This window comes from Quercus robur, chromosome 2, assembly GCF_932294415.1.
Source record: "Quercus robur chromosome 2, dhQueRobu3.1, whole genome shotgun sequence".
In the NCBI taxonomy this organism is placed as follows: Eukaryota; Viridiplantae; Streptophyta; class Magnoliopsida; order Fagales; family Fagaceae; genus Quercus; species Quercus robur.
The window spans coordinates 23105896-23126602 of NC_065535.1; the positions used below are offsets into that span (position 1 = coordinate 23105896).

Consider the following 20707-nt stretch of genomic DNA (forward strand, 5'->3'; position numbering starts at 1 on the left):
GATGACCTAAATTAACAATCATGTATACTTTTAGTTCCATGGCTTACTTAAAAATTATGTGAGTTGTTGGGATAATTTAATGAGTCATGTATATTATCTAAAAATAAAAAAAAATACAAATAAGGTTTGGAAGTAGATTCCTAAGCCAAATAAAATAAATTACGTAATATTAGTTAACCTTATTTAATAAGTTTGGAGGATTTCAGTTAACTTAATTAATTAAATCTTTTGTCGTCAAATAAGACATATGAAATTCAAACTCCACCTACACCAAAATATAATTAGTGTCTTAACTCAATGATATGATAAAGAGTAATTATCACGAAATAGACGTCATAAATTAAAATTTGTCCTATCTAAATACACACACATAAATAAGTTTGAAAGAGACTCCTCTCATCCAAACAGGAAGAAAACTAAAGAAAGTCTATAGACCAAAAAAAAAGAAAAATTGCACACTTAACTGACATTGCAAATTGTTAGTGGTAGATAAAAAAGTTATGTTAATGATGAGTTGATATAATAACTAGTAAAATCATACTAATTCAATTGTTGAGAATTTTTTTTTTTTTTTTAATTATGTGTGTAGCATTGCAAGGAAATCTATTTTTATGTGTAGAATTTTTTTAAAAAAAAATGTGGAATTCAATCCCCACCTATACTAAAAATCAATTAAATGTCTTCTATATTATCTATAAGAGGATTCTCCTCTTTAGACGAGATTTTTATGTGATTCAGAAATATCCCTAAACTTTAGGTTTAATAAGGAAAAAAAAAAAAAAACTTGAGAACAACTTGATAAAAATACTCCACTTAAAATGCCTACAAGATAAAACACTCTCTTGCTAATCCATGTCTTCAAAACAAACTTATAAAAAAAAAAAAAAAAAAATTTAATTATGCCATTAGACCCAAAAAAAAAAAAAAAAAAAAAAAAAAAAAAAAAAAAAAAAAAAAAAAAAAGTATCAATACTTATCCACAAACTTTGCCTTTACCAAAACTCCGTGTCAGAAAATTGAAACCCAAAAATAATAACAATAATAACAACAACAATACCGGACTCTTATCCACAAACTTTGCCTTTACCAAAACTCCGTGTCAGAAAATTGAAACCCAAAAATAATAACAATAATAACAACAACAATACCGGACTCAAAGAAAGAGCCAAAGGCAGAAGTAAAAGGCAAAACAGAAAGAAATGTTGCTGGCGTTACTCATCTCCAACTCTGTGGGCAACATTCTTGTCGAACGGTACCCCTTTTTTTTTAGCTCTTCCCCATTATTTTTCTTTTCTTCAACTAGCTTCTCCGATTATTTTCCTTTTCTTCAAACTCATTTTCATTTCTCCTCGTTTATCCTTTGCTTTTGTTTCGTCGAACACTTTGATTATGATTATGTAAAAATAAAAAATGTTAGTATTGTTTTCTTACAACTTCTTCGTGTTGTTCATATGAATCTGTGATCGAAAAATGAAACTCTTGTACTACATAGATAACTGGGTTGGTTGGTTCTTCTGACCTTGCTATACCTAGGGTTTTGGAGCTGTTTTGTCATTTATGTGTACAACTTATAATCCCTAAACCTTGGACATGACATTTTAAAAGTACATTAGTAATTCATGAAATTAAGAAATGGGAAATTCGAGAAAAATAATGATGGGTCTAATTTATTGGAATTGGATGTTGGAAAGGGTGTCCTTAATTCTGGAATATGTGTGTGTATATATTTATATATATGTATGTATGCATGTATGTATGAGGTTCAAGTCACTCCCGGTGCAACTCTATTCAATATTACACTATTCCATAACTTTTCATTGAAATAGAATGTTGATAAATCAACCATTGGATTACATTGCCTTGTTATACTCTCCATGCTTGCAAAATATCAGGATGATTGTAAATCAATAACCATCACATCATGAAATTGTTTAAATTTCAAACCAAAGGAGTTGGCTTAATGGTTCTTAAGGCCTCATGATATCTATGAGATCCTGGGTTGAAATCCTCTAGCCAATATCTTAGAGCCACCCCCAATGGACTCCTCCCTGTAATAACCTAGTGTGTGTGTGGGACGGGAGGACAGCACACACCTAAGGAAATAGTTAAGTACTTGAAGAGGTTTAAATACCCTCTTTTCTATAAAATAAATAATGTTTAAATTTCAAGTAACATGAGTTTGTAGATAGAAAGCATATAACATCCAATTAACATGAAAAATAAAAGGGTTTTAGCTAGGGAAGATGTTTTCAGACCATTGTTTCTGTTTGTAATCCTTATTAGCATTTGTCCTTTTTCTTTTCTTTTCTTTTCTCTTCTTCATCCCCTGGTTTTGAATTATTTCATTATTTGTTCATTCTTTCTTTTCTTTCTTTCTTCATCCTCCGTTTTTATTATTTTCATTATTTTTTTTCATTCTTTCTTTTCTTTTCTCTTTGTATGTGTGTGTACTTTTAAGTATCTTGTAGACAATTTATCTGGAGAAGGGAATTGAGTGGAACCAAATTTTCTATGGATATGTAGTGATGTGTTTTCCTGCATGATCCTTCATAGGATAGTAATGTGATGTAAATTAAAAGCCTGTTCATGGTTTTTTTTCATTGCAGGTATCATGGAGTTCCAACTGAGGAGCGATTGCATTGGAGATCTTTCTTAGTCAAACTGGGAACAGATAATCTCAAAGGTGCAAAAAACGAAGAGCTCTTTGTGGCATCACACAAGTAAGTAAAGTTCACTCCTCCAGGTTTTTTCATCAACTGGGAGATGGAGTAAACATGTTTTTGGGTCATCAAGAATGTGTATTTCATGATAATTTTCCGTGAAAGACAATAAAGAGATTAGTTTTGAAGAGTTCTTAGGATATTTTTATCTATATGTAGTTACTCTTTGAGCCTGTCACTTGCATCCACTCTACCATCTTCTATTACAAGGTGATTGAATGTCTTTGTAAAGAACGTTTTATATCCCATAAAATCTGTTGGGTTTTCCTTTTTTGAAGCTGCTAATTCAATAGGAAGATTATCTTTTTCTTTTTTTCATTATTTCTTTTTCTTGAGCTAAGGCCTAAGTGTCAGTGATTAAATGTAAGAATATTTGTCACATGATTTATATATCCTTATGAGTGACATTTGTAATTTTTGCCAGGTCTGTTTATATTGTTTATACGGTGCTTGGGGATGTCTCGGTTTATGTTGTTGGCAAGGATGAGTATGATGAACTTGCATGTAAGTGGCATGGCTCCCTTTTTGTGAGCGCATTTTGAGAAAATAGGTTTAAGATGGTTGGAAGCTGTAATCCATGCTGATTTAGAAATTGCTGGCAGTTTTAGTGTTAAAGCTGAGAGCTGTTTAAGATCTGGTTTACATGGTCATTTTCTGAATATGAACATCCTGCAGATATGTATCAGTTTTTCGTTGTTTTCTAATGCATTTGAAGGCACAAAGTGATTTTATTTGGAACAGAGGCATTTAAACACAAAATAAAAAAGGAGTTTATGCCTACATTTTAGTAAAACAACCAATGCAACAACTTCTACCTAATTTTATTGATCTTATTTTGTTTCTTTCTTTCAATGTTGTCCCTTACTTATTTCTTGGGTTCTCTCTAGTGGCTGAAGTGATCTTTGTGATAACCTCAACAATCAAGGATGTATGCGCAAAACCTCCAACTGAACGCTTGTTTCTTGACAAATATGGAAAGATATGCTTGTGTCTTGATGAAATAGTTTGGACGGTATGATTTATGTCCTCTTTTTTTTTTTTTTTTTAGTTGCTATATTAATTAATAATGTACCTTTTCTTTGTATGACATTTGCATCCTACAGCAAAAAAACCAAATGGTCTTTTAGTAAAGTTTTCCTTTCTTTGCATCAATCTTCATCATATGACTTGAAAGAACTTCAGCTGCCTAGATTCACTAATTAGAAGTCAACCTAATATTCTAAAATAATTGTTGTTTAGTCCTATAGATGTTGTCCCTGTATGCTTTTATCTTGCTTCAAACCTGCAAAAACCAGATGATTGCATAAGTGCTTGATTAAAGATTTTCCTTGTGAAAATGATGCTGGATTTTAAGGTGGCAGGTGTAGAGCAACAAGTTTATCTTGAAAATTCTAATGCTTTTCTTATACTTCTATTGTGAAGGGAATCCTCGAGAACACAGACAAAGATCGAATCAAAAGGCTGATTAGGTTAAAGCCTCCAGCTGAGTTTTGAAGTATGAGAGGAGCGTTTCGTGCCATCTCACTCATGCACATGACAGTGAGCCAGCCATGATCACTTTAATCACGGTGGTGAAGACATATTTTGTAAAAGAAAAGTGGTTGAGAAATTTAATTTGTGCTTAATCATCGAGTCTACTATTTCAAGCTTGAAGATTCAATAGCTATCTTTTGCTATTTATCTGGCTGGGACATTGTCAATTTGTCTCTAATTCAGTGAATATTCAATGCTATCTTGTTACTGATGCAAAACCTAGTTTTTATTTTGAAATTGTTCCATCCTCATGTTTTTTCCTCTTTTGATCTATAATAGACATCTCTAACCTCTAGCATTAACTTTGGACTTGAAAAAGTAGCAACCACTAAAAATGCCTGAGTTTTGATCATTTAACGCATTGATTGTGTGTCTTACAATTGGGAAAAATTCAAGATTTTATTATATTCTTTGAGAAATCACAATGACATTTGAAAGGGTTAAATATTTGAGTATTTTCCTTCTTGTGGCATTGAAATTTTGTTATTTTAATTATTTCTTTGCTAGTGTCCCTTTTCTCCCCTCACCCCAGCGGAAATTGCAGTATTGTCCAGATTATAGATATGTTGGATAATGGTCCAGATTAATGACTGGGGGTTTTCTTTTTTGGACAGCCCGTGCATCTAAAAACATGTGTTGTCTTAAAAAAAATTGAAGAAGAAGATGGTTCTTAAGCCCTTCCCCAAAACAAATTTCTTTCACCTTTGAAAGCCAAATATCCCTACTTACTTATGTTACCAGTTAATAAACTCAATATATAGTAATTTTTTTTTTTTAATTTATAAACTTGTAATAGATTTTAAATGTAAAAAAGCCCCTATTAAACATGATCATCTCAGACCTCAAAATGTATCTGCCCGTCCAGTAGTCAAAATAGTGCATAATTGACAATCCTATGCAAGAGACCTTATGTCTTTTGTACCACAGTTCATAAGCTATGCCACAATAAAGAATACGATTTTGCATTACCAGTAAGATCTTATAAGGTCAAAATACAGAGAAATTTCTAAGAGCTTGATTACAAGCAAGAAACATGTTGGAGCAGCAAGTAACAATTCAAAAGGAAATGTCATCCAGGGCCCAAAGGAGGGTAAACACCTTAACAACAGATACGTACGACTTATCTTTAGATTGGTAGAGTGGCCTTGCAGCAATAATGTATGAGCAGCACAATAAGAGAGCTCTCAAAGCTTCAAGTGCTGGTCATATTCGATCGATGAGGTACCTCTTCAGAGAGTTAATGGGCTTAGCAGAGTCCACATTGTCAGATCCACCGCTTCTAATCTTGATCCGAGCAAGATAATCAGCTGCAATCCAGGCAAAGCTCAGCATCACTACATCCCTTGGACCATCTGATTCTAGCAAATCCACTGATTTTTGCAAATCCAGTGATTTATTCACCCAGTATGGATCATAAGTGACCTGGTACCATGCTGAGGCCTTCTGCTCGTAGACTAAATTCTTCTCATCATCAGGGAGTTGCTCAAAGTCAGAGTCAATGTGTTCAAAAATTTGCCTGAATTCTTTCTTCAGAGAACTATAACTATGCTTGAGCTTCTCCTTGAGCTCCCCTTGCTTCCTGCTGTTGTAATTGGGCATGGACCAGATGTGCCCAGTTACAATCTCTTCTTCCCTCTTCACTTTATACTGTCCTAATAGACCAATCAGCTGCCCATTATAAGAGCACTTTTGATGCCACGCATCCATGATGAAATCGTCAGATCCTGAAACCTTAAGATCTGAATCATAAGGGACATCATCAGGGACAAAATTTAGCTCTGAAGGCGCATCAATATCTTCATCATAAGCATCCTTTACTTGCCGATAAAGTCTTCCCAAGATTTTGGTGGACTTGTAGGATTGATTATCATCCTTCCCCATAAAATCAGGGTACAGTTTCGGTTTCAGATGTGAAGGCATCGTGACAAGCACCCCAGTCTTGGGAAAATCAACAGCTTTAGCTGCTAAGTCTGCTAGTGTGATGCAGTCCTCATCCAAAGCCCCATACTCACTGCGGTCAGCATGAACCACATGTGCATTGCAGATTGTCCCAAGGCTCTCATTCACCATGTTTCTTGCAAAAAAATCTATTATATCCTATAAAATAAACATAGAATTTGAAAGTAAGAGAGCTTCTCCGTTACATGCTCTGAATTCTAATAAAATGTACGATGCTCAACGGAATGGGTAGAAAATAGAAATAACGGAAAAGAAAAATGAACAGGACAAATCCTAGGTTTTACCACCTAGAATTTGCCTGAAACTATTGGCTTCACAAACTAATGGTGCTTGGAGTCACCATCAAACTTAGAGAAACATCTCTAATCAGGATTTTTATTCAAATTGCACTGCTCAAAACTGGAGCCTCTTTTTAATAGGTTTCAAGGAGTACATCAAGCCACAATTACATTCCAGAAAATCCTCAACAACATTAAAGTCTAAATTCAAAAATAAAAAATGAGATCTGGAAAAGTCTCAAATTCTAAATTCTAAAACAATTTCAAATGAGAAAAATAATGAGAACATTTTGGTTGTATTGCATGCATCATAGTAAACCAAACAAGAGAAATATATACAAAGTTTTGCCAAATGTATCATATCTTAGTTACTCAATCCTTTAGGTGCATTACTCAGAATTCTACTTCATTTCATCAAATGCTTTTGCTCAGTCTATGTTAAAATTGTTATTAACACAATAAAGTGGCAGCCCCTTGAAATTGTACCAACCATGTACGGAACTCCATTATGCCATTCAAATAGTCTTAGTAGTGTCATTCACTATCATTAACACCATTTGTGGTATAAAGAACTAGTTGTGAAAAGAACATTGCATCATTTCAAGTGCCCATGGACAGTAGCACTTGCATTGTCCTGCTCTAGAAGGAACATTACTTTTCCTCCCCATAATATAGATTCAAAATGACATTGGGTCATAAATCTCTGGAATCAACCCCCCCAGTCTTATCTTTATAATCTTGGTTGGAGAAGCACACCAAGAAAATAACAAGGATCTTCATATAAGGGGATTAGTACAAAATAATAACAATGAAAGAATGGAACTTTAGAATTTGTAAAAATTTATCACATTCCAGATAGCAAATGTTCCTAGAATCAAACAGCATGGATCAAGTACCTTAGAAGTGACTTTGCGTGACAAAAGTTTGGCTTCTGCAGGAGCATACTCCATGGGCGGCCAGCTCTTCTTACTAGGGGGAATAAGATTTTCATCCCAAGTCACAAAGTAAAGGTCCCCATCAAGGTCACTTCCAGATGCTTCATTGGGATGCGGCCTTTCACCATTTTGAGGGAAAACAAAGCAATCATGTAGATGGTGTAAACCAGGGGCATCAACTGCTTCTAGAATCCTTACATCTCCTGGGTGAAGACAAGGATTCTTCGCTATGGCCACATACCCTTTAATTACTTGAAGATTATTCCCTCTCTTGGTAAACCTGGAACCATGCTTTGCAAAACAGTTTTCCAATGATGGGGTAGAAACTTGGATAAAGCATTGGCCCTGCTCAAGAACCCCTAGCTCATCTAAGCAGCCCATCAGCCACCTCCCTTTAGGGACAAAAATCCTAGCCTTCTCCCTAAGGCCCCAAAGCTGTGCAGCTCGTATACAGGTTAACATGCCTCGTAGATGAGGTTCAATTTGAGGCTTGAAACCTGCACTCAACATTATTGCTGCTGCATTTCCTTGCTCTGCACAAGATGCTGTCAGAACATCAAACGCCACATCTGTGTCCACAAGCATTTGGTTTAGTCTGGAGACCATTGATTCTTGCATTGTCCAGAATATTTCATCTCGAACATTCAAAGTTGAAAGTAAAGTCACAATCTGCCTGTTTAGGAAACCAGGCTGAAACCTTGTCCAAGAACAGATCTCAAGGATAGTATGGCATGACTGGAACTTGTTCATACTAAGCCTCAAAGAAAGTCGGGCCCCATCATCTTTTGCTGGCCAGCAGGCCACAACCCCCTTACAACCAGCATACCTAATCTGATAAGCACTAGGAGGATCCATGTCCAATTTCAATTTCTCTGCAACTTCCATCGCAAGATCAGGAGTAATAATACCAATCCCATCAGAGAAACAATACCCATTCCTCTCTATATCAGGAAGGAAAGGATTAACTTCTGTTGATGGAACTTCTACTGTAGCATATGTCGATGAGAAGCACTGACCCATCCTAGCAGCACACTTAGCAATGTTTTTATGGTCAAACTTCCCCATCCAATCTCTAATTTTGTTAACACTTAAGTTCCTGTCTTCAGCAAAAAACCAGGCAGAACGGTCCCTCAATTGATTGGCTGAGAAGGCTAAAAAAGAATATTTCCGACCACATACATGAAACCCATCCCTTAGAAATGTACCCACCCTTTGGAATATTTTGGTTTTTTGCTGGAAAGAGTACGATTTGATTTCCCTAACAATAGGAGCAACATAATACGAAAGAACATGGGAGTTCATTGTCTGCATCCCTTCATCCATAAAGGTAACCCTTAAAAACCGATCAGCAACTTCTTTATATTTCCTGAGAACCCTATTGGAAAGCTCAACTTCTGGTGGAAGACAATATGCTTTGGTTGGTGTAATGACCAGCCTCCTAACCTCAACAATATCATCCAGCTGTTTAGGGCTCTTGAAAAGCTTAGGATTCCTCAGCAACCAATCCTGAACAATTTTCAGCCTCTTGGAGGCATCAAACACTGGGCTTCTGTAAGAACATATGTGCTTTAGTGCAGCAACATTGACATCCATAGCTTGGCTTTTCAGCAAATCAAAGAAATTGTCTGACAGCTGGTGCTGATTGAAAATGCCCTTATGCAATGCAGCATTAACCAAGAACATTATCTCAAAGGTTATGCCTTCCATGTGTTGAATACAAAACAAAGGATCTGACATGGGCAACCCAAAATCAGGTTCATCCTGGATCCTGAGCGGAGATTTAAGGCAGAACTCATGCACCCTTCGTTCTTTAAGATAATCCATGGCCTTCTCCAACTTCCTGCCATAGCGGGGTGGGATTGAAACCCTATAAGAATTACACCGACCAATTGCCCCACTAGGTGTAAAATCTGTGGTTCGGATCCAAGGATCATCATCATCCAACAAATCAAATGACACTGTTTCTTCAATATCATCATCAGCTGTTCTATACCAGACCCGGGGTGATGAAGACAGCTGCAATAGGATTACTCGATATGATGGCTCTGAATATCGCTTGATCTCATTGATGTCTCTCACCAAGAATTCCACCTTGAAATCACATTTTACCATTTCATGCTTGCTCGTGTCTTTAAAAGTGAAAACAGTGTCTCTTGTGAAACAAAACTTGCATGTCCCATCAAAAGGATCCACTAGAAACTCAACCCCTCTAGAAGGTCCTCTCCAAGCAACAAAAAAATCATCTCGGTTAACCAAGGTCCCAATCTCAACAAGCACATCAGACAACTTAATAGGAGTTGTAGCCCTCCTCCTCTTATTCAAGCAGAATGGATTTTCAGGACCTAAACTAGCCTTCAATAGATTATTTTTCAAAGAAAGCTCACAACGCCCTGCTGCATTCATAGCCCAAGTTGCTGACTCGGGCAAGGCAAAATGCACAAATGCATGAGGCTCCACTGGGACATAATGATCTGTGCTTTCAATGTTTGCAGTTTTAATGCTCTCTTCAAAATTTGGATACGACTCTGGAGGGGTCCAAGAAGTTTTTAGTCTGCACCTATAAACAAGTCCAATTTCAGCTTCTAAGTATTGCAAAAGGTCTTTTGCTTTGACATGACGGTCAAATCCACCAAAACCAACTTGACTTGCCACTGTCTCTCTTAAGCTTCCTTCCGAACCCATTTCTTTTCCTTAAATTCTGCTAGTTTCAAATCCTAAAAACCTCTCTAAGTCAACCTGATACAAAAACCCAAAACTGCATTAGAAACCTAAAATAAAATGGTTCAAGGATTATATCACAATTCAACCACAAAGCCAATCCATTTCTGAAATAATAAATAAATAAATAACCTTTTTTCTGTTAGCTGAGAACTGTCCTTATTTTCTTTTCTTTTTTTGGTAAATTACACACACGCACACACAATGGGTCTTGAACCTACAACCTCCACCCTTAACTCCATTATTGGGTAAGGACTAAGGATGAAGTGCCATTTGAGCTAAAGCTCATTGAGGGCAAAAAGAATTCACTAATATGCCGTATTGCATAGCATGCCTTTGTATTAGCGTCTCTCCTTTAGCTTATTAGCAATTTGCCTATCTACAATTTTTTAAGGCCTCATTTTTTTCTGGGGACAACAGTATTTTTACCCAGTTTTAAGGAATTAGCAAAAAACTAATCCAGATGAACATCAATTTTCTTTAGTTTTACTAACTTCTTTAGTTTGAAAATCTTGATTTGCAATACCAAACATATTAGTAATGCAACGTTAGAAGCATCAGTTTCTTTCTAAATAATCTACTTACAGGAACCTAAAAATTATATTTGGAAATATTGCAAGAAAAGACCATTACTATTTAAATTAAAGCAATATTTAAAAACAACATTTGGCACTGAAGGTTACGGAAAAGATCTATTTCATCAACTCAAACATGACGGAAGTTAATATATGGAAACTCATTAAAAACTATTGAAAACACCCTTTAAACAATCAATTAAGAATATTAAATCCCATTAGCGAATTAGGTGCTAAGTCTAACAAACAAGTATGGAATAGTGGAATCTGTAATATTTTCTTTCTCATTTTTGGAAGAAAAAATTCCTTTCTGCATTTGTAAAACACAATTTTTATTTTTTATTTTTTCAGCAACTCAAGAGAAAATATTTCAAGGCTACATAGTAAATTCCAATATCACAATTTCAATTTATATAGAAATCCTGCTTTGCTATAGCAATATAAACAGGTCATCATTGCTATCGTTTCTACCCAAAAAAAAAAAAAGGTCAACAAGATTGTTTCTAATCATCATAATTACTTCTCTTATTTTTTCTGGTTCAACCCAAAAAACAAAACTAAACAGAACCTATACATACATACATCAAATTTTCATTTTGGAAAGAAATCTTGCTTTGCAAAAGCAATATAAATAGGTTAATAAGATTGTTTCTATCATCATAAACACTGCCCTATTTTCTCTAGCTCAACCAAAAAAAAAAAAAACACTACACTAAATATAACCAATACATATAGTGTAGCCTAGACAATCAGACACATTTACATCTCTCTCTCTCTCTCTCTTCAAAATTTTGGTTAAATTTATCAATAAACTTGCTCACCTCGCTGCATCTCGAGTTTCACACAAATGATTATTTGTACAAACAAATGGTTATTTCAAGCATCTCTCTTCTTCTAAGGCAAGCACGTTTGTTTTCAGATTTCTTCATTCTCTCTTGCTAAGTTTGTTTTCAAAATTCTACGATAGTGTGAAACTGAATGATCTCTTCAGTAAAGAAGAGTTTGATTGAATAGCTATTGAGGAGTGTTTGGATTTGGTTGGGTCATAGAGTAGAGATAATATGTTGAGAGGTTCTACTTAAGAAGGTTAATTTATATATCACCCAAACAACATAACCATGATTTCCATTCAATACCAATGTTCACGTAGTTGCAACTCTATATTTTAATTCCTACTCCAAGAACCAATCAGAACTAAACAAAAATACAGCAATAGTGAAATCACAAGGAATCCAAGAAATCTAGGAGTCCCACCACAAAAGGCAAAGGACAAGGCAGAGTCCAGTCATATAGAGACTTCAGAAATAGATATGTCAGCTTTGCCACATACACTTCTTGTCCCTCGAAGCACCAATCATTCTGTTCTCTCCAAAGACACCACATTAAGCACAACAGTACAGCTTTCCAAATTCCCCTTGTACTCCACCTGATGGAGGAAAAATGGTGAAAAAGAAATATGATTTAGAAAGCTATGTTGCTTAGAGAAAAGAAAGAATGAACTAGCTCTTCAAGAGATACACTCTTGGAATAATACCTCATAGGTAGATTTCTTGGATTCAAATTCAACTAGTTACAATGAGGGCAGCCTTGCTTATTTGTAGTTACATAAGCAAGCTGCTGAGTTAGTTACAAGAACCCATCATTTGGCTGCCATGTGATTGGCCAAAACCTAACTAACTTCTCTAATTAATAGGCCGCCGCACTTGTCACTAACAACCTATCAGCTAACTAACTTTCCGTTACAAGTGATAAAGACTATTAAAAGTAAAAGGAAACTACTTATTACAACATAAGCTAGTAACAGATAGAATTAAAAATGAACTGCATCAAGACTGTCCCTCTTTGGAACACACTTGTCCTCAAGTGTGACTAGTTGTAGGATGCAGCAAGTGATGCACATTGAAACTATTGGAGATCTGCATATGATCTAGTAGCTCCACTGATCTGCATTCTCATTAGTTGCTGTATTAAGCTGCTGCATCATGTTAGAGATTAAGGTCTATTGCTGCTTTGTGTCAAGGCTGCAAGTGTAAGCAGCCACGTCAATGCCCTTGCATCCAATATTCTTCATTTTGACCATTGGTTTGGGACTAGCTTTCCCCTTCTTTTGCTGCAATGTGTAACAACCTCCTTTCTTGTATAAGTTGGACATGTTGCTCCTTCCACCCAAAATGGTTTGATATGGAGCTGTTCCCATCAGGCTGAAGCTCTCCCTCTCAGCTTGATAGAGATCAATTTCACCTTCTTGGAATCTGGTACCTCATGGAAATCAAAGATTCTTTCCACTTGGTTAAACCAATCCATGAATTCTTCATGATTCAAGCTACCATAGAACTTAGGTAACTCAATCTTGAAGTTTGATTCCCATTTTGGTTCTCCCTTTGGAGGACTAGGCACTTGCCTTGGAACACCTCCTCTAGGCTGACCAATTGGGTTACTAAAGTTGTTGTGACTGTCAATTTCAAGCATCTTCAGCAGGTTCATCATCATTTCTAGGATAATAACGCCAGTTTCTTCTCACCTCCTCAGTCAAGGCAGCAAGCTGCCCCCTTAGCAGCTGCAGTCTGCTCCAATGTCACATGGGATTCTCCTTCTTGGTGGGGTTGTGGCTGCTGCCTGGGATGAACCTGCTACTCAGGCTCATGTGCTGCAGAACCTTTCTTGTTCCTTCTATTATAAACTATTGGTGTCATCTTCACAAATTCTTAGGCTCACTAGAAGAGGATAAGAAAAATGAAATCAAGATAGGATCTTGATAGGTTCTTGATGATAGAAAATGAAGAAACAAATTGCAAACCAACTTGAATCCTAAGGATCTCAAGCTTTGATGCCAAATTATGATGGAGGAAAAATGGTGAAAAGGAGAGATGTTTTAGAAAGCTAAGTTGCTTAGAGAAAAGAAAGAATGAACTAACTCTTCAAGAGAAACACACTCTTGGAATAATACCTCATAGGTAGATTTCTTGGATTCAAATTCAACTAGTTACAATGAGGGCAGCCTTGCTTATTTATAGTTATATAAGCAAGCTACCAAGTTAGTTACAAGAACCCACCATATGGCTGCCATGTGATTGGCCAAAGCCTAACTAACTTCTCTAACTAACTAATAGGCTATTGCATTTGTCACTAACAATCTATCAACAAACTAACTTTCTATTACAAGTGATAAAGACTATTAAAAGTAAAAGGAAACTACTTATCATACAACATAAGCTAGTAACAGATAGATTTAAAAATGAACTACGTCACCACCTGCCAAACCTCCTCATTTAACAAGCCAACAACTCCTGTACAGAATGGCATCACCCAAGAGACTCCAAATAAACAAAATAACATGGACCACAATTCCCAAGCCCCATCATCATGTAGGTATAAATGATTTGCATTTTCCCCATCATTCTTACACATGAAACGCCACTCCATTATAATGATGCACCTCATCCGTAAATTATCAACAGTCAAAATCCTTCATAAAGCCACACACCCACAAAAAGAAAGCCAACATTGGCAGAACCCTAACTCTCCATATGCTTCTCCCAGGAAAATGTTGATCCACCCTCCTCAAGACTCTATAATAGCTCTTCACTTGGAAAGCCTTGAATTTAAGTTAAATTTTTATTACCTTATTAGGGTTTTAGTTTACTAGTCTAATTAGGAGCTTTCTTCATACTTTGTAGGAGGCCTTGGTCTACTAGTCTAATAAGAGTGAGCTGAATAATTAAAAATAAATAAAAGTACTGATTGTTTTGAGTATTGACAATTTGACATGTGTTAGCCTTCATTTGTTCTTTTCTCCATTTCTCTTCTTTCTTTACTTCTTCTCTTTCTTGTAGTACTGTACACACAACCCTTGAACACCAAAATTTTTTCTCTATTACTTCTCCCTTACAACCCAAAATCAAGCCCTCTTACCTACCAAAACCCTAAGCCTACAACAGCAACATGTAGAGAAATTCCCCATATGGTCACACGTCAAAAGAGGATGTAAAATATCAGATAAGAGCACGGTAGATGAAGTGAAGAAGCTCATAAAGAGTATCTTGTAATTGTAAAATACATATTCGCAACACTCTAGTACCTATGGACGTACTGAAGCCAATCCTTCTTTAAGTTAAAAGGAAAATTTTATAAAATTATTATAAGACAAGCTAGTCTCTAAGGTATTGAATATTGGGCTATAAAGCAAGATATGCATAAAACAATCACTAATTGAAATGATAATATTAAATGGATAAGCGAAAGTATAAAAAAAGATAAGATATGAATAAAGAAATTCATTCAGAGATAGAGATGTTTCCTATTATCAAAAAGAGGAGGAAAAGTCACCTGAGACGGTTTAATTATGTGCAAAGTAGAATGATCAATGCACCTGTTAGAAAGAGATTCAATTTTTTATTATAAAAAAAAAAAAAAAAAAAAAAAAAAAAAAAAAAAAAAACTAAAACAAGTAGAGGAAGAACTAAAATAACATTGGAAGTAGTAAAACAGTGTATATTAATTAAGGAGGTGACAAATAGTATGATTTTGAACCAGTGTTGATAATCATTTCATGAGTATGCAAAATTTTTATTTTCTTTGCTTTTTCTTTTACCTATTATATTGTCAACGGCCAAATGTGAACAAAAATTTCAACGCATTACTTTAAATTAGGATAAACCTGATCACAAATTAAAAAAAAAAAATTGATACCCTTCCATAATAACGATCCTATCAATCAAGCCATGTGTACATATTTTCGTTTTAACTCTCTTCCAACATTTTTCTCCGCAATCAAACACTCAAACAGTCTTCATGCATACCCATTCACCAACAAACAAACAAAAAAACCCCAATACAGAATCCCACCATCCATTTCTTTCCCACACATTTTCCCAGCGTTCAAACACAATCTCAAACGCATACCCATCAATCAATAACAATAAAAGTTAAAACTTTTCCATAGCCAAAAACCGAAACATGGGATAAACATATATACCCAATAAACTCAAAGACGATTATTTGATTATTTCCCAGCATTCAAACACAATCTCAAACACATACCCATCAATCAATGACTATAAGAAATCAAACTTTTTCACAGTAAGAAAAAAAAAAAAAACCGAAACTTGGGATAAACATACATACCCAATTAACTCAAAGACGATTATAGATTAAACAAAATCAGATAAAACCCAACTGACCTTTTCAAGCAAATAGCTCATGGGATCATCGAAACAGTGCTGAAAACCTCAAAAGTGTGAGCGAGACAATTAAAGAGAGTAAGAGAGAATGTGTGTGACAGTGTAACGAGTGTGGTTTACTTTAAAACAAGCATGTTGTGTGTTTCTTTCGGTAAACTTCTCAAGCAAGTTCGTTTGAGAGAGCATGTTGTGTGTTTCTTTCGGTAAACTTTTCAAGCAAGTTCTTTTGAGAGAGAGCAGAGAATTAAAAAATCACGTGTGTTGTATTTCTATTTTCTTTTCCCGCTTTGGCTTTTTGCTTTCCTTTCTATTTTCTATGATATTTGTTTTTGGGTAAACTGCTTATTTGTCACTATTTTTTAGGTCATATCATATTTTAATTTGTTCCCTTTATCAGTTGTGTCAATTTAATTTTTACTATTATTTTTTTAATAAAAATTATTAACATAATAATAAATTAATTTTTTATTTTAATTATTTATCACGTCAATAATTTTATCAAAAAATAATGATATAGATTAAATTGAAACGAAACTAAAATGTTAAATTGATGCCAAATTAAAATATGGATGTGATGGTGGTAGGGAAAAGGGGATTGAGTCTGATCATCAATGAGTTTGATCTGATGTGAGTGAGCATCGGTGGATCCCACCACCCCGCTTTTGATTTTTTTTTTATTTTTTTTTATAAGACCACCCTGCTTTTAATTGAAAGTACTAGACCATTTAATTTTTTTTTTTACTTTAGAATAAAAAGATTTTATAAATTTTGGAACAATAGAAAAATAAGTAATAAAAAAACTAAATTTAAAATACTAGAATTTTAACGGGATTTAATATTCTTTAAACTTCACGAAACATTTAAATTAGACTTTGACTTAATTATTTTGATATACTTTTTTTAAAGTAATTACAGGACATAAGAAAAATAAATGTGAAGGCATCCATTTTGTACAACTAAAATATATATACATAATATAAAATATACCTCTCAATATATATATAATCTTTATTATATAATACTAGACATCACCTGCTTATTAACATACTATGTGTCTTTTTTTGTTTGAATATTGTATAAACCCTTTAAATCCCTATTATTTACTAATCATTAGAACAAACGAAAATTAACCTTAAAAAATTTGGATACTATATGTGGGTTTGGATAGAGATTAAAAATTAAAATTATTTCACTATTCAACTTATTTTTGCTACTATTCAGGGCCTCATTGCACTTTTTTGCACTATTTATGGGTCCCACTGTACTATTTTAACTAACTTTTACTTTTATCTACAGTACTTTCAATAATAATTTTTCAATTTCAGCAAAATAAGCAATATCCAAATACACTATGAGTGATACAGTTTATCCACATAACCATCGCAAAACACAATAGAAAAGACAGATCTTGATAAGAGAAGAGTAAAATTTTATTGTTGTTGTATAATTTGAACAAAATAAATATAAAGTTTTACCATTTAAATCAATGAAATGATGCATAAGGTTGAGTCTGCTAAAGGAGAACTTGATTGACAGGGGGCTTAGAAATTAGGAAACCACATTTAACTATTTAAGTATTAGCATTACCTCGACAAAAGAGCTATAAAAATAAGGGGAAAAAACATAGAAAGAAACACATATGTTAAGCCATTTACCGGTGTAATTATACTACCTAATGCTCCAAGGTATTCATGAAAATTGAAGAATGAAAAGAAAATTCACACTTGTGGCTTGTTCCGGGAAATTTTGAAAGAGGAACAAAAAAACAAATCGCATTGATGTCAATCTATTATTTCTTTTCTTTACCCCTCTTTCTAGGTAAAAACTAGGCAAAAATACAAAACTGACCCTCTAACTTTTAACTTTTGTCATTTCAATCCTTCAACTTTGAGTTTTGTCATTTCAGTCCTCTAAGTTTCAATTTTTATCAATGTAATATTCTGTTATGCCTCAGTTACTACTGCCGTTAAGTTTGGCCTTTTTTTTTTTTTTTTTGAAAATAATTTTTGTAATTAAAAGAAAATTAAAAAAAAAAACTTGGAAAAAAAAAAAGAAAAAAGAAAGAAAACGTGGAACTGGAAGGTCGCCTTCAGTCTTCATCCTCAGCCTCCCCGTTCTCCGCTCTCTCTCTCTCCAACATCGAATCGACCACTAGGGTTTCGTACAATGGAGCCATATCTACACAGAAACAAAAACAAAAACCAAAATAAAGTAATGTGAGGTGGAATTGGAGGAATGACTCGAAGAGAATCGTTGAGGAATCGGCGGTGAGTTACCGTCAGATTTGACGGCAACGAAGACCTCATCTTTGAGGTAGACCTTCTCGATGTCCTGGACATCCAGGTGCCTCAGGAGGAAGAGCTTGTGAGCGAGCACGAGATGCGGTTGCTAAGTTCCCTCCTCGCTATCCATGGCGGCTATCAACTTGATAGACAAGTGGCTTACTGGCTTCGGAATTTGTTTAGGGCTTTTTGGCTAAGGAGTGAGGATATTATTTTTCCATGGGTTTAATTAGAGCCGGGTTAAGTTTTATCAGGGTTAAAGTTTACTCAGTTTTGGTCACTGGAATTTTTGGTATGCTACAGAGAGAGAGAGAGCAGAGAACGGGGAGGCTGAGGATGAAGACTGAAGGGGACCTTCCAATTCCTTTTTTTTTTTTGTTAAGCTTTTTTATTTTCTTTTAATTACAAAAATTATTTTCAAAAAAAAGAAAAAAAAAGAAAAAAAAAAAAAAAAAAAGGCTAAACTTAACGGCAGCAGTAACTAAGACCTAACAGAATACTACGTTGACAAAAATTGAAACTTAGAGTACTGAAATGACAAAACTCAAAGTCAGAGGACTGAAATGACAAAAGCTAAAAGTTAGAGGGTCAGTTTTGCATTTTTGTCTAAAAACTATTATGAGCATTAGTTAGATCTATAGGTCGCAAGAAAATAATACTTATAATTATTGATATAAGTTTTCAAAGGAGACTATTTCAAAACACCAATGAGGCTTTACTCAAATATGAAAACATGAAGTCATTATCATCATGCCTTAAGATGTTATGGCCACTCCTAAGTCATTTTGAATCTTTGATATTCACTACTTCGAAAAAGATTAACTAAAATGTTGATCATGGCTATATGCACTCACACAATATTACAAAAATAATAACCTCTCTATGAGGCCAAGTCATTATCTTCATGAATAAATTGCTACTTAGATACTATTATTTTATGGGACTATCATTTTTACCATCACTCTAAAGTCATTTTGATATTTACTATTTTGAATGGCATCATAAAGATCAACTAATCTAAACATTTTTTTATATAGGAAGTAGGAACTAATCTAAACGTTGATCATGGCTATACACACTCAAACAATATTACGAATTATCATTTCAAAACAAGTGGAAGGAACTTTAAATACATTAGAATTCGCAAGAGTGCCAACCAAGATTAAAACTAAAAAACAGTTTATTAATTCTCCATCTATGACAAAAAAAATTGCCATGCCATGTATAAATTCAAATTCACAATAGTTATGCACATGAAACAGAATCACTTTATAATATAATAATAGTGAGTTTCTGGTCCCAAAAAAAAAAAAAAAAAGGTAAGTTTTAGTTAGCTCAACTGGTAAAAACCTTAGTGTCCTGGTCTGACGATAAAGAGTACTATTAACGTGTATTAGGGTATGTGGGCTTTAGGCCCACCTTGTTTACTTGTATAGCACGTTTACTTGTATAGCACACTTACTTGTACTACACACTCTACCTCCTATATAAAGGCACTTATGTATATTCTATTACTTGAGATATACAATACAATTCATTCAGTATTTCTAACATGGTATCAGAGCCACTGCTCTAATTTTCTTGTGTCTTGCAGTCTTGTCTTGTCGGTATTTTCTGCTGCCTTAACTTCTGTGGTTAGTAAACCCTTTCAATGCCTTCTCCCAACTGCTTCGCTGCAATCAGAGGTCCTTAGGGTTGAATCTCCACCGCCAAAAGCTCCTCTTCTGCCGCCAAAACCACTGCCATCATCGGATTTGTCACCTCTGACCTCCGATTAGGACATAAGACCTATCATCGTATAGATATTCAATCGCTCTACACATCGCCGCCAGAAACATCCACATCTGACCATCCACGCGCAATTCAAAGTTTCAGTGAAGTTGATCCACACGCCTTACGCGCCACCAAGGTATCTTCGATCTTGTTGCCACTGACACCATAAGAATCGTCTTTCTCTGATCTGCATCATCGGAGAAGAAATAGCTTCATCAGACAGTTCACGCGCTCTCACGCGCCGCCAGAATCTTCGACGAAATTGATCCATGCGCCTCACGCGTTCCACGCACCACTGGGTTATCTGCTGACGTCATCCCTACCACGTCAGCCCTAGCTGACATCACTTGCTTACGTCAGCGCCACATCATCTACTGACGTTAGCATCTGTTAACCTGCTGACGTCATCCAGTTGACTTTGACCAGGTTGACCGTTGACTTTTGGCAAAAGTTGACTTTTTGCAGTTCAGGTGCTCCTTACCCAGTTTTTTGCGTAGATTTCATTTTTGCAGTCCATTTTTGCATATTTTGCTTCTAAATAAAAAATAAGGACAGGTCTTCTTCTTGTTGTAATAATCGTCGCCGACAATCCAGTAAACGTTTTTGCAATTTTTACAAACGTTTTGGCCACAATATTGAGAATTGCTATCATCGCAACAAATCAGCTGTGTCAATTTTCGCTGCTACTATTTCTAACATTGAGAGTGTCCAACCAATGGCTCCCGTTTCTGCACAGTCTAAGTCTTCAAGACGC

The 20707-nt window shown here is 35.0% G+C and overlaps 2 protein-coding genes across 6 annotated transcripts; one reads left to right on the forward strand and one right to left on the reverse strand.

Annotated features, from left to right (window-relative positions):
- The first annotated feature begins 1087 nt into the window (after positions 1 to 1087).
- LOC126712937 (uncharacterized) lies at positions 1088 to 4490 on the forward strand. Its single transcript, XM_050412486.1, has 5 exons — positions 1088 to 1252; positions 2607 to 2720; positions 3145 to 3224; positions 3608 to 3732; positions 4143 to 4490. The coding sequence occupies exons 1-5, from the start codon at positions 1200 to 1202 to the stop codon at positions 4212 to 4214; spliced, it is 444 nt and encodes a 147-aa protein (XP_050268443.1). The 5' UTR covers positions 1088 to 1199; the 3' UTR covers positions 4215 to 4490.
- A 699-nt stretch (positions 4491 to 5189) lies between these two features.
- Positions 5190 to 16153, reverse strand: LOC126712938 (RNA-dependent RNA polymerase 6). Of its 5 annotated transcripts, none has more exons than XM_050412488.1 (5): positions 15899 to 16153; positions 15045 to 15087; positions 12049 to 12144; positions 7387 to 10161; positions 5190 to 6350 (listed from the first exon to the last, which is right to left on the reverse strand). In XM_050412488.1, exons 4-5 carry the CDS (start codon positions 10105 to 10107, stop codon positions 5457 to 5459), a joined length of 3615 nt encoding a protein of 1204 aa, XP_050268445.1. In that variant the 5' UTR covers positions 10108 to 10161; positions 12049 to 12144; positions 15045 to 15087; positions 15899 to 16153; the 3' UTR covers positions 5190 to 5456. The 5 variants fall into 5 exon arrangements, with proteins under 5 accessions (XP_050268445.1, XP_050268444.1, XP_050268446.1 ...); XM_050412487.1 differs by having other exon boundaries at positions 11973 to 12144; XM_050412489.1 differs by lacking the exon at positions 15045 to 15087 and having other exon boundaries at positions 11973 to 12144.
- Positions 16154 to 20707: the final 4554 nt, after the last annotated feature.

Coding starts and splice junctions, on each gene's coding strand:
- LOC126712937 (XM_050412486.1), top strand. CDS start 1,200: ATGTTGCTGGCGTTACTCATCTCCAACTCTGTGGGCAACATTCTTGTC. Junction 2,721..3,144: donor CTCTTTGTGGCATCACACAA/GTAAGTAAAGTT, acceptor AATTTTTGCCAG/GTCTGTTTATATTGTTTATA. Junction 3,733..4,142: donor TTGATGAAATAGTTTGGACG/GTATGATTTATG, acceptor TCTATTGTGAAG/GGAATCCTCGAGAACACAGA.
- LOC126712938 (XM_050412491.1), bottom strand. CDS start 10,107: ATGGGTTCGGAAGGAAGCTTAAGAGAGACAGTGGCAAGTCAAGTTGGT. Junction 6,351..7,386: donor CACGCAAAGTCACTTCTAAG/GTACTTGATCCA, acceptor TTTATTTTATAG/GATATAATAGATTTTTTTGC.